Source organism: Lotus japonicus, chromosome 1 (genome assembly GCF_012489685.1).
Source record: "Lotus japonicus ecotype B-129 chromosome 1, LjGifu_v1.2".
Taxonomy (NCBI): Eukaryota; Viridiplantae; Streptophyta; class Magnoliopsida; order Fabales; family Fabaceae; genus Lotus; species Lotus japonicus.
Window position 1 is genome coordinate 52,472,703 of NC_080041.1, and position 12,017 is coordinate 52,484,719.

Consider the following 12,017-nt stretch of genomic DNA (forward strand, 5'->3'; position numbering starts at 1 on the left):
TAGGCTAATTCCGCTCTTAAAGCAACGTTTAAGCGAAATTCTAAATCCTTGGAAAAATAAGAAGTTCTCTTTATTTTTCCTTCGACCAGTGTTTCATTTCGGAACCCTGGACTGTACGCACGATAGGATTCACTTCTCGGAAGTCCGACGGCGCTAAATTCTTTGCTTTAAAAACTCTAAATTCCGACGCTGAATGAAGACTTTTTCTATTCGGAACTTCTAACAGAGTTTCCATCCGCGTTGCCAAATTTCTTTCGACGTTTCCAATCTTTCTTCAGAACGAAGTTTTGTCATCTGACTTTCACAGCAAAAAGTAGTTTTTCGGAGCAATTTAACTCACACCGCTTTTGGATCGTTTTTCTCAAATTCAAGAAACCTGTTTTGAGTTCTGGAATTCTGTCGCCAGAATCTCGCTTAGAATTCACCGATGAACGTGCTGCAAAAGTCAGAATCGCGAAATATTCATTTTCCCGCGATTTCACTCTCTTATAAATAGTAAAAAAATCACAAAATCTCACCGTTCCACCACATAGAGGCCGCGAGTTTGGGAAGGAGAGGAGAGGAGAAGAACTTCCTCGTTTCTTGACCGATCTTCGAGCTGTTTGTCTCTATTTCACGGCATCGAGGTAACTTGCTTGATTCTTACCTTTGATCATTCTTTTCGTAGTGTTTCTTTATCTCTTTCTGTGCTCAAAGTTTCGAGCTTTTCGTAAAACTGTTCGATTTTCCCGATTTTTCTTTTGAACTACCTTCTATACTTACCCAACAACCTAGAACACTCGCCGTTGTACGCCGATTTCGATCGAGTCGCCGAGGATCTGAAAAACTGTATAAAAACCCTTTTTGCGCACATATTGAAACTTTATTGTCGAAAAGCCACAACCCGACTTAGTGCCTTTAGCATTAGTTGCTACAAATGCCGCTGTGAACGTTCCCATCAAATTTGTTTTCCGAAGTTTTAACTTTGAGTTTTTGAGCTTTAATTTTGGACCAAAATGCCCCTAACTAGTCGTATTTCGACCCGGTCGTTCTAAAATTTTTCCGACAGTTTCTTTACCTTAGTTTTACTCTAAAACTTTCTAGGAATTAATTTAGATCGAAGAAAAAGCGCCGGAACCCTTTTCCCTTTATGGCCGAGAGCATGTTTTGGGGGGGGAGGATTTCGTTTTTGCGATAACTCGTCCTCTCGTGCTCGATTGTTGTACTCTGAAGCTTTAAATGCTTTGTCTATCATTAATTAGTTGTGTTGTGATCGAGCTAATCAATTCTGTTTGGATTTCTGCTTTGTTTTCTCCGAGGTTCAGTTGAAGGAACTTTGGGTACTACGGAGCAACTATGTGAGGAGAACCTATACCAAGAGGCTGGAACAACTCGAGGTTAGGGCAACTTACATATTAGCTAAGATTGCATGATAGGCGTCGATAAATTCGACTTGTATATTACTTTGATATTGGATATGATGATGAACTATTGCTATGTTGTTTTCATAACTTATGATGTTGATGTTGTATTAAATTCTGCGCCTTGACGCGATATCGGAGCGAAGAATCACTGAATTGATTCCTTTTGATCTTTCGGGTTGGATGAACAACCCTAGGCAAGTCCAAACCCGAGGTTTGAGACCTAGCCATCGTTTGTATACTTAGACTTTCCCCGGGGGTTACATTTGGTGGGATTTTGGCAAACTTAGAATGAATAGAATCTTGGAACTAGAGACCCTAGATAACTTAGTCTTCAAGAATTAAACTCATAGCCTGACTAATTCAATTTGAAACGTTTTCATTAACGAATAAACCATAGGGAACTTAAATGGGTTATGATTGCGAAAGACGGGGAAATGTCGACAAATCTTGTAGCTATTTGGGAATTGGTGGAAGCCACGGAAGCGATCTACGATGAAGAGAGGCGGTCACCGAGTACTCTGGTACTCTTTCATTGGGGTTTATGTTGTCTTGATCAACAATAAACACTTGGGTTTTTACATTGGGATCTTCTTTAAGCTAAACACTTGCGTTGTGAGGACGATTCGATGTTTGGCTAACCATATTGCATCATGCATACATTCGAGGTTTGTACGATCGAAAGATTGGGCCTCGGTGAAGTTGGGACGGCTTCACGAAGGTTGGGACGACCTTCATCGAAGAACACTTGGATGTATCTTCGGCATAGCGGGCAGAGTGGTACGACCTAGGGTAGTTGGGACTGATCTGACTATGCATGGGTTTGTAAGCGACACCCGAGCAGAGTTGTCGACACTAGGCCGGTGTAGGGCAGACTCGTGGTGCCCATCCCAAACAACTATCCGGATCATATTGAACTGCATTTCACGCATACATTCACCCTGACCGGAATTGTATGTTGTTTGCATTATCGAATTATTGTTAGAGCCGATAACATGCTAGGAATATATTTATATATATATAATAACATATATAAATATCCCCCAATCACATGTTGTTTGTATAATTACTCTATTCCGTAAGTTGACCCTAGCGCCTTGGCTTTGGTTTCATGTTTGTGTTTGGGCGGTCGGCCTGCTGCCAGATGTTGATGGCGGATTGGGTTTCGATGGTCTCTCCCTCGGGGGGGGGGATCAGGTTTGAGCTGGTTGACCGACATGCCCCCACCGCTTGGGTGATCGATCATGTGGATCATCGGGCGACGTACCGGGGAAGGGTCATGGAGGACCGTACTGACGAGCGTGGACGTCTGACGAAGGGAGTTCTATGACGCATGGAGCTGAGCTTCAACCTGCCGCCTTCAGTTCGCTTTGGACTTGGACTCTGACTCTGACACTGATGTCGACTACTACGTCGGGAGCGACGAGGAGGAGGAGGAGGAGCTTTGAGCGGTACTGGGAGGGTAGGTTTAGGCAGGCGTCATATTTTGTGTAGAGCTCTGATTCGTTTTGCTTTTGGGACAGGGTAGGTTCCCGACGCATGGCTTTTTGTGTGGTTCTCTTACTGAGGGATCACAGTGAGTCAGTCGGACTGTAGGGGTGGTCTTTTCTTAGGCCGCCGACTTTCTCTTGGAGGATTGTATTTATAACTTTATCACTCACGTTCTGGATTTGTATATATTTTCCTACGGGCACACTACTTTGGAGTCACTGTGAGTGCGCGTGACGTGGGAGTGCAGCTGAGGCTGTACATGTTTATATATGTTGTACATCAGTTAGTTTAGTTTGCTGGGTCATGTCTTTATTTTTCTATCGCTTTATTAAAAAAAAATACCTGTTTTCCGCGTAAAGTTTATTTATGAGTTACTAAAGTGACACCTGGAAATCGGGGTGTTACATATAGGATCTGAGAAGCAATCATATGTGGAGGGAGGAGGTGTAGTCATGGTGGCAAAGGGAAAATTAGTCTCATAAAAAATGACATGTCAAGAGATAATGATTTTTCTGTGCGACAAATCAAAACACTTATAACCTCTGTGATGAAGTGGGTACCCTAGGAAGACACACGGGGATGAGCGTGGTTATAATTTGTTAAGGGTAGTGGAGGGAACCAGAGGGTAACAAAGACAACCTAAGACGCGGAGATGTGTGTAAGACGGGTCACGACGATACAGAAGTTGAGTGGGAGAGAGATTAGACAGAGCTTTCCGGGGAATGATATTAAGCAGATAGGTAGCCATTTGAAGAGCATGATGCCAAAAAGACGGAGGAACAGACGCATGAGCGAGAAGAGTGTGAATCATGTTATTAATGGTGCGTATTTTGCGCTCCGTCTTGCCATTTTGAGATGAGGTATGTGGGCAGGAGAAGCGAAAAACAAGACCATTAGCAGCACAATAAGCATGAAAAGATTTATTGTCAAATTCCCGTCCATTATCACATTGGAGACATTTTACGGTTTGAGAAAAGTGCGTGCGAATTTGATTGGACAGAGAGGTGAACATTTCAAAAACCGGAGATTTATGACTTAAAGGAAACGTCCACAAGAAATCCGTAAAATCATCTAAAAACAGGACATAATATCGATGACCAACGGAAGATAAAACAGGCGAAGTCCATAAATCACTGTGTAAAATGTCAAAAGGCATCACAGTAACATTATTAGAGGAAACAAAAGGCAACCTAACATGTTTGCCAAAAACACAAGACTCACAAACGGTGCTAGAATTCAAATGCTCATAACTAATAAACTTATTACTACAAAGAGACTGCAATGCGGAAGAACCGGGATGACCAAGACGGTTGTGCCAGAGACTCTGAGCTAGACCAGCAAATGGAAAGGACATAGTGACTGGGTATAGGTCGCCAGAACTATTACATCTCATGAGTGGAATCCCCGTCATAAAATCATTAACCGAGAAGCCATATGGGTCAAAACAAACAGAAACATTGTTATCAGTAGTGAGTTGTCGCACAGAAATCAAGTTTTTAACAATTTGTGGTGTGTGCAAGACATGGGAAAGGGTTAAAGGCTTGTGTTTATGGGAGGTGGGGAGGGTGGTGTGTCCAGAACCCTGAATTGGAATACCCTGTCCGCTACCAACATACAATTTCTGATTAAGATGACTTAAATTAGAATAAGACGTGAGATTACCTTGCGATGCTGCTACATGAGATGATGCTCCAGTGTCCATGTACCAGGTGCGGTCCGGAGGAGAAAGCATCATGGTGTGCATGGCAGTGGCAATGTCAGTGGGCACGGGTGAGGCCGAAGCAGCATAAGCCTGAGGAGGCGGGCCCAGAATGCCGGGCTGCCGAGGAGGAGCAGAGGGACGAGTCCACTGAGATGTAGGGGACGGACACGAGGGCATGGCCCATGGAGGTGGGGCCCATCCTCAATGTTGGTACGGGAAGTAGTGCGGCTGAGGTGGCATCGGAGGAGTGCCCTGAGAGATGCCACTGCGGGATCCACCACCGTTGCCACGATTCCCACCACGACCCTTAGAGTTGTGGGATCGAGAACGGTTGGAGGACCGACGATCAGAGCTCTAAGAAGAGACATCAGAAGGACGCGACTGAGTAGCAACATAGGCAGCAGGAGGCTCAACAAGTTTCATCTTAGCCATATCGGCTTCCTCCAAGGTAAGCATGGAGCGAGCATGATGAAAGGAGGGGAGCGGATTGCTCTAGCGAATCAAAGTGGCAACACCCCTGTAAGCATCAGTGAGGCCGGAGATAAGCTTCAAAACCAGACGATGATCGGTCACCCAAGCACCGACATCACTGAGCTGGTCAAAAAGCGTCTTCAGACGCTGACAGTAGGCGGCGACGGACGGAAATGCCTCCATGCGAACAGTAGAGAACTCCTGCTCCAGGGTGACAGCACGAGCATTCTGATTATCATGAAAGAGATCAGCCAAACGCGTCCAAGCCGAGAAAGCAGTGGAGCCAGGCTCCATGATGGTAGACATCAGGTCATCAGATATGGTGGAATAAATCCACTGAAGGACCGTGGCATCCAAAGTGGCCCACTGCTCATAAGTAGGGTCAGTGACTGGCGGAGGAGGCTTGTCCGCAGTAGGGACAATGTGATGCAGAACCCGGTGGGGACGAGCATGAATGCAGAAAAGCTCCGCCCAAGTGCCATAGCGCTCAGTCTCCATGGCAAGCATAATAGGAATATTATTCCTAATGTTCGAAACAGCAAGTGCCGGGTGAAACTCAGGCTTGGCCGGCAGGGCAGGAGGAGCCACCTGGGTGATCACTGTAGGAGTGGTGACGGTCACGGGGGTGCTGTCCGATGAGGCTGGAAAAGACATGACGGTAAGGAGAAGAGGCCGAGAGTGAAGGAAAATAATTAAAAAAAAATAGGAGCGCGTGCTGGTCTAGGCTGAACCGGGTTGGGTGAACCGGATTGGTTCACTAATGTGCTGAACCGGACAGCAAGCAAGAAAACAGAACGTGTGCAGTTCTGGAAGAAGAATGCTGCACAGATCTGGAACGGTGCAGAGAGGAGGGGAGCGGTGGAGAACAAGGGAAGCAGCAGGGGAGATAAAACGCGAAGGCTGTGGGCCTGTCGCGTGGAGGAGGGAAGGTGAGGAGGTGCGGCGAAGGCAGTGGGCCTAGCGCACGCGGAGATGCACAGTTGCAGCGGCGGGGCTTGGAGAGGAAAGCACAGTGGCAGCTAGTGCAGGACAGCGGTGGCAGTGCAAAGAGAAAGAGCACGGCGACGGCTGAAGCGGAAAGAGGAGGGTAGGATCTTTAGAAAGCTGATACCATGTAAGATAGTAGGGTAAATTCAATCGGTGATTTTCTCATTCATTAGAATGGGTATAAATATACAAAGCATATGACCAAAGTCAACTGATAAATATATGAGACTAATTAACCTAATTACAGGAGAACAATTAGCTTAATTACAGGAGAATAATTCCTATTCTATCAGAAATCACCACTAAAATCACTGCTGGTCAAGTCAAGGACTAGCCTGTCAAAGGTTTGTTGTCTTCTGCACATTTAAGTGTGAAGTATGCTATTTTGAATCGCATTGGTGCTGCAAATTGGGTCCCCACTAAACACACTTCAAATGTCTCTTCTGGTTTGGAAAAATTGATTTATCTGATTGGCACAAAAGCCAAATTTGATTTTGGAGCTTATGTCTTTGATCAAACCATGAAGGATGCTGAAACCATTGCTGTCAAGCTCCCTATTGGTTTTCCATCTTTAATCTGTGAAATTATTTTGAGTCAACATCCTCAGATTGTCACTGTTGATGAGTCTCCTAGCAAGAAGGATAGTCCTCTTACTGTAGATTACACGTTGTTTGCTGGAACTCATGTCCCTGACATTGCTGGCTTGGTTGAGATGACTCAGGGGGAGGGTCCATCTTTTCAGAAGGCTTCTGGATCCATTCTTGATGAGCTTATGGAAGTGTGCATGGTGCTGCTTTTGATGATGATGATTCTGATAGTTCTTAGTTTTTCTTTTCTTCATTCGATATGGTTGATCTGTGGTGAAGATTATGTTGGCTTTGTTTTGTATTGAATGTTCAGATGTTCAAATCAAAATGTTGTTCATGTCTTATTCTGATTTGGTAGCTTCTTCTTGAGTATGGTTGTTTCTGCTGCAAGGAAGTAAGTTGTCTTTGTGTGTGCTATCTATTGCGGTTTTTGTTGCTGTTGGCTGTGTATTGGTAGCATGATCTGGCCTGTTTATGTTTCAGCCAAAATTTTCCAAAGGGCGAGATTGTTGTTCTTATGATTGGCTGTATTTTGCTCAAAACATATGGTAGTTCGAGAACCTGTAGCTGAACAACATTTGTGTCTGATGTGCGACCAATGGTTCCAACCTTTGGAGCAACATGTGTTAGTTGTACTTTTTGGTGTTCTAATCTCTGGAACAGTTTTGGGAGTATGGTTGTTGTATGTTCGTTCAGAAGACTTGATTGATGTTGTGCGTTTTATGCCATGAGTATCTTATGAAGATTTGTTTGTTTTAATCTTGTTGGAACAACAAGATTGGTAACGTGTGAACCAAGTCAACTTTGAGATATGATTCCATTTTACTTTGTTCTGTTTTTAATTCTGGTAAGATTTGATTTCATGAAGATTCTTTCCAGAAGTCGTTTTGTGGACTCGGTGACGTTCAGCCCATTTAAGATTCAAGCATGAAGTGAACGTCTATAAAAAGAGACTTCTAAACCCTAGCTGGGCACGAATTCTAATCAAGAGAGTTTTGAGATTTTAGGGTTTTTATTGTGAGTCCTATTTTGAGTATTGTAATAGCTTAGTGCTTCCATTACCATCGCAAGTACTAAGTTGATTTGTTTAGTTGAGTGTTAGTCTCATCAAACTTGTTATTGCTTTTGACAAGTGAAATCACTGAGGCAGTGATTGAGAGAAAGATAGAGGAGGTTCTCATACTTAGGGAGAGACTTAAGTATTAAACCACTGGTAGAAATAGGTAGAAAGGCATAGAACTGAGATTATTCTTTGTAGACCTTTTGTACTTACTTATCTATTATAGTGTATTATCTTTCTCGGCCTGAAGCCCTCCAGACGTAGGTCATGTTGCACCGAACTGGGTTAACAACTCTATGTGTTCATTTATTTGATTGTTGTGTTTGAATTACTTATCACGATAAAAAGAACTCTGATTGTTGATTTATTGTCGAACACATTGTTGCAACATTGTGCATCACATCTGTCCTAGGTGAATACGAATTTCACAAACTTTTATCTGTGAAATTGTTTTCGTTCACGTTCCTGCTTGTCCCGTTCTCATTTCCAGTTCTGCTGCTTGTCTCAGAATTTCTTTCTCGTTCTCGTTCCTTATATGCATATGGTCTACGCATACTGAATTTTTTTAATCGATGTCTTTGGCATTGGCTTACTCCCTTTTTTCTCATGAATCTAAGAAAACTCCAACAAATGCAATAGCAACTCCAAGTAATCCTTTTACGTATTTCAGTAGGATTTTTTAATGGAGCCTTTTTCAATTGCTTGTTCCTGGGTTCTCCTTACTTTATAGTTTATTCAATATGTTTCTTAAATATTATATAGCCTTATTCATCCAGAAAGCAAGGGTTGTTTAAAAAAAAAGTAAGGGTAATTAGGGAATTAAAAAAGTTATAATTTATTCCGCTCCATCCATATCCAAACAATGGAGGGGTAGCTTTGTTCCGCTCCATTATAAATTACCCAAACAATGGAATGGAGTTCCATTCCATTATATTCCATTTCATTCTGTTCCGTTCCATTATATTTCATTCTGTTCTGCTCCGTTACGTACCATCAATTCAAACATGGCCTAACGTTTTGGATCCAATAAATAAAATAAGAAAATAAAATAGATTTCCAATAGATTTTAACGTTTTGGATCCAAAAGATTTTATTTCTCCACTTTTTTTGTCAAATAAGCCCAGCCCGTACCAAAAAAGATTTACCCAAACCCTAAAAATAACCTACCTCTCCATTACCTCTACTTCTCTCACGTTCAATCCGATGGCAGCCACACTGCACATGTCTCTCAACTTCCACAGTGGACCTCCTATGCTTCTTGAAGGTGGTGTGAAGCAACTCTATCATGTCTAGTTCCAGATCTACTTCTCCTCCCTCTCTCTAGTCTCTATAGTCTAAATCTTCTTCACTTTTGGATTTATTCACAAGATTAGTGGACTGAGACTCTTCAGGGAGAAGGAAGGACTTACGGCGGAGCGCGGTGGAGAAGGAGACTAGAGTAAAAAACTTTTCTGCCATTTAGCATGGGCATTTTACAAAAAAACTTAAGTCACTCGTAACCGCCAACCGACCGGTTTACAACGGTCCATGCGGTTTGACTCTGATTCTTGTCTTAGGCGATTTCGTGGTTGCTTCAGACCGGCTTGGGTCTGGTTCTTGATTCTACCGGTTGAACCACCTGATCTGGTCCAATTCTGATAACCATGTTAACAACTAACATTTCCTTATAAAAAAAACTGATATTCCTCTTTTGTACTTATACTGTAGAGAGATCCACAAGAGAGATCTAGCTTGCTCAGAGAATGAACGTGGGTATGATTTTCCCATAACTAAACCCCTAAAAATCAAATTGAAATTTGTTTGAAAAATCATTAAAGTTTATTTCCAATTTTCCCAAAACATGAGATTAATTAACACTTAATGCAGATTAAAAAAAATGACAATTGATCACGGGTTGTCTAAATGACCTAGTGAAAGTTTGAGTTAAATAACTCATCATCCAATCACATTGGAGATATGTGAGTTGGAATTTCTACATTTTATTTATTAATTTATTTCCAACTCACTTATCTTCAATGTGATTGGATGATGAGTTATTTAACCTAAATTTTCACATGGGTCTTTTAGATAACCCCATTGATGACCGGTTAAACAAAGGAATCTAAATTTGAACCTCTTTTTTAGGGGTCCATATTAGGGAAACCCAAAATAATGCAAGTTTCCTTAATTTTAAAGCTTATGCTCGAATTTACCAAAAAAATATTTAGTTGAGTTGAGAATAAGAAACATGAAGCACAACCTGGCAGCTAAGACGTTATCCTTTCCCCAATTCAAGTCAAATCGGATAATGCCACGTTGGAATCACGTATCTCCAGCCATCAGATATGGGCGTTCTGTAGCCACAAATTTCTCATGTGGCTCATCAGTCATATATCACAACATAACATAGCCAGCCCTTTAGCTAGCAACGAAGCACAAGGAAGGAAGAGAGATTGATTCAACACTTCTGTATTTCCATTTCAACTTCAAATGGCAACAACTGTGATGACTACTCTCCCTCAATTCAGTGGCCTTAGACCCAAATTTTCAGCAACACCTGTGCAGAATTTGGTAAGCATTAAGCAGTAGAACCCTTTCATAATTATGTATAGATTTGAATTGTAAATGAGTTTTGCTTATTTTAATTTTCTTCTCTCTACTTGGGTGTGTACTCACTGCAGGTTACTGTCCAACCCATGAGGCGTAAGGGAAATGGTGCTTTGGGAGCTCGCTGTGACTTCATTGGCTCACCCACTAATCTGGTAGCTTGGAATTAATTAATTAATTTTCCCATTCATGATCAGTTTAGGTTGAGCCAACTCAAATAATATATTTTTTTTGAATTTCAAATAATATTCAATTAAACTTTATGATTAATTTTTGTTAATTAGATTATGGTAGCTTCTACAACCCTGATGCTGTTTGCTGGAAGGTTTGGATTAGCCCCGTCAGCAAATAGGAAAGCCACTGCAGGGCTAAAGCTGGAGGTGAGGGACTCAGGCTTGCAGACTGGTGACCCAGCCGGGTTCACACTTGCTGATACGTTGGCCTGTGGAACTGTTGGTCACATCATTGGGGTTGGGGTTGTGCTTGGTCTTAAGAACATAGGCTCACTGTAAAATTATTGGAACTATGTGGTAATTGAATGTATCTGAATGTAATCAATTTCATTTCATGTCCTTTATTTTTCACTTCACTAAGGCTGAACCTTTAGTCTATATATATCTCAACTCTAATCTCTATTCCACTCACTCTGGCCACTAACACGTATCATGGTTAGAATTGACCATCCCAATAGCGAATTTTCAGATAATCACGAGCCAAAATTTTGCTGCAAATTAGATATGAATTTTTAAGGTGGTTTCTATCTAAACTTAACTGCCAATCTTTAAGATGGTTAGATAAGATCACCAATTTGTTAACAACTTATTGTAATCTGTATATGTTTGTATATCAGTAAAATACATATTTCACTTTATCAACATGATATCAAGAGCCGTTTTGGGTTAACCGCATAATCAATCTCTTCCCATTTCCATTGCTAACTCAACCATCTCTGATTCCCCTCATGTTGAATTTAAATTTATTTCTAAATTAATCTCTGAATAATACTCAATGCCTCCAACTAACTTACCTAGTATACATAACTCCAACACCTTCTCCAAGCCAACACTTTAGAAGGCTATGTTATTTGAACCACATCGTGCCCTTTCAAGACCATTGAAAATATATGGTACTGAAGCTCACATCATTCCAGCTGATGAACGGACATTGGTGTTACCAAGACAACTATGAGTCTCTTTGTTTGTTAAATGCTTGCAGTCTAGAAGCGCAAATCGTTATGACCTTTGTGATATCCTTTGATGCACGGTAAAAACAGCAAAAGGCGTTTCTGCTAAGTCATGTGCTTGAACCATGTCTCTCAAGGAAAGACTTCCTTCCATTATCAAATGAATGTTTAGTGTTTGGACTGGGCGAGACCTCCATCCCTAAGAAGGGCTCGTCCCGGGGCGGTCAGAGGCACATGGGCACCCACAACAGGGGTAAGGGAATGGACTTCAAGAAATAGAGTATAGTGATTTTAAGTGACCGCCATAAGGCGTTTATGTTGGAGTTGATTGCAATGTAAGTCTCACATTGCTAATGAAGGAGAAAAAAAAATCAAGTTATACATCTTGGAGAAGTCCCACATCGCTTAGATTAGTGAGGGATGAGAGGGTTCAAGACTATATATATGGATCTCAGGCTCCTTGTTTCAACAAACCAAAACACCAATGATGTAGCACCTAAAAACACTTTAAGTTTATATTTGTGTTTTCGTTTTCTCTTATGCTCTTGTG

The 12,017-nt window shown here is 41.8% G+C and overlaps 2 protein-coding genes across 2 annotated transcripts; one reads left to right on the top strand and one right to left on the bottom strand.

The window, feature by feature from the left end:
* Positions 1-5,085: 5,085 nt before the first annotated feature.
* Positions 5,086-5,718, bottom strand: LOC130737967 (uncharacterized). Its single transcript, XM_057589845.1, has one exon. The coding sequence runs from the start codon at positions 5,716-5,718 to the stop codon at positions 5,086-5,088; it is 633 nt and encodes a 210-aa protein (XP_057445828.1).
* Positions 5,719-10,067: 4,349 nt separating this feature from the next.
* LOC130715501 (photosystem I reaction center subunit psaK, chloroplastic) lies at positions 10,068-10,877 on the top strand. Its single transcript, XM_057565641.1, has 3 exons — positions 10,068-10,248; positions 10,359-10,439; positions 10,569-10,877. Exons 1-3 carry the CDS (start codon positions 10,168-10,170, stop codon positions 10,794-10,796), a joined length of 390 nt encoding a protein of 129 aa, XP_057421624.1. The 5' UTR covers positions 10,068-10,167; the 3' UTR covers positions 10,797-10,877.
* The last annotated feature ends 1,140 nt before the right edge of the window (positions 10,878-12,017 follow it).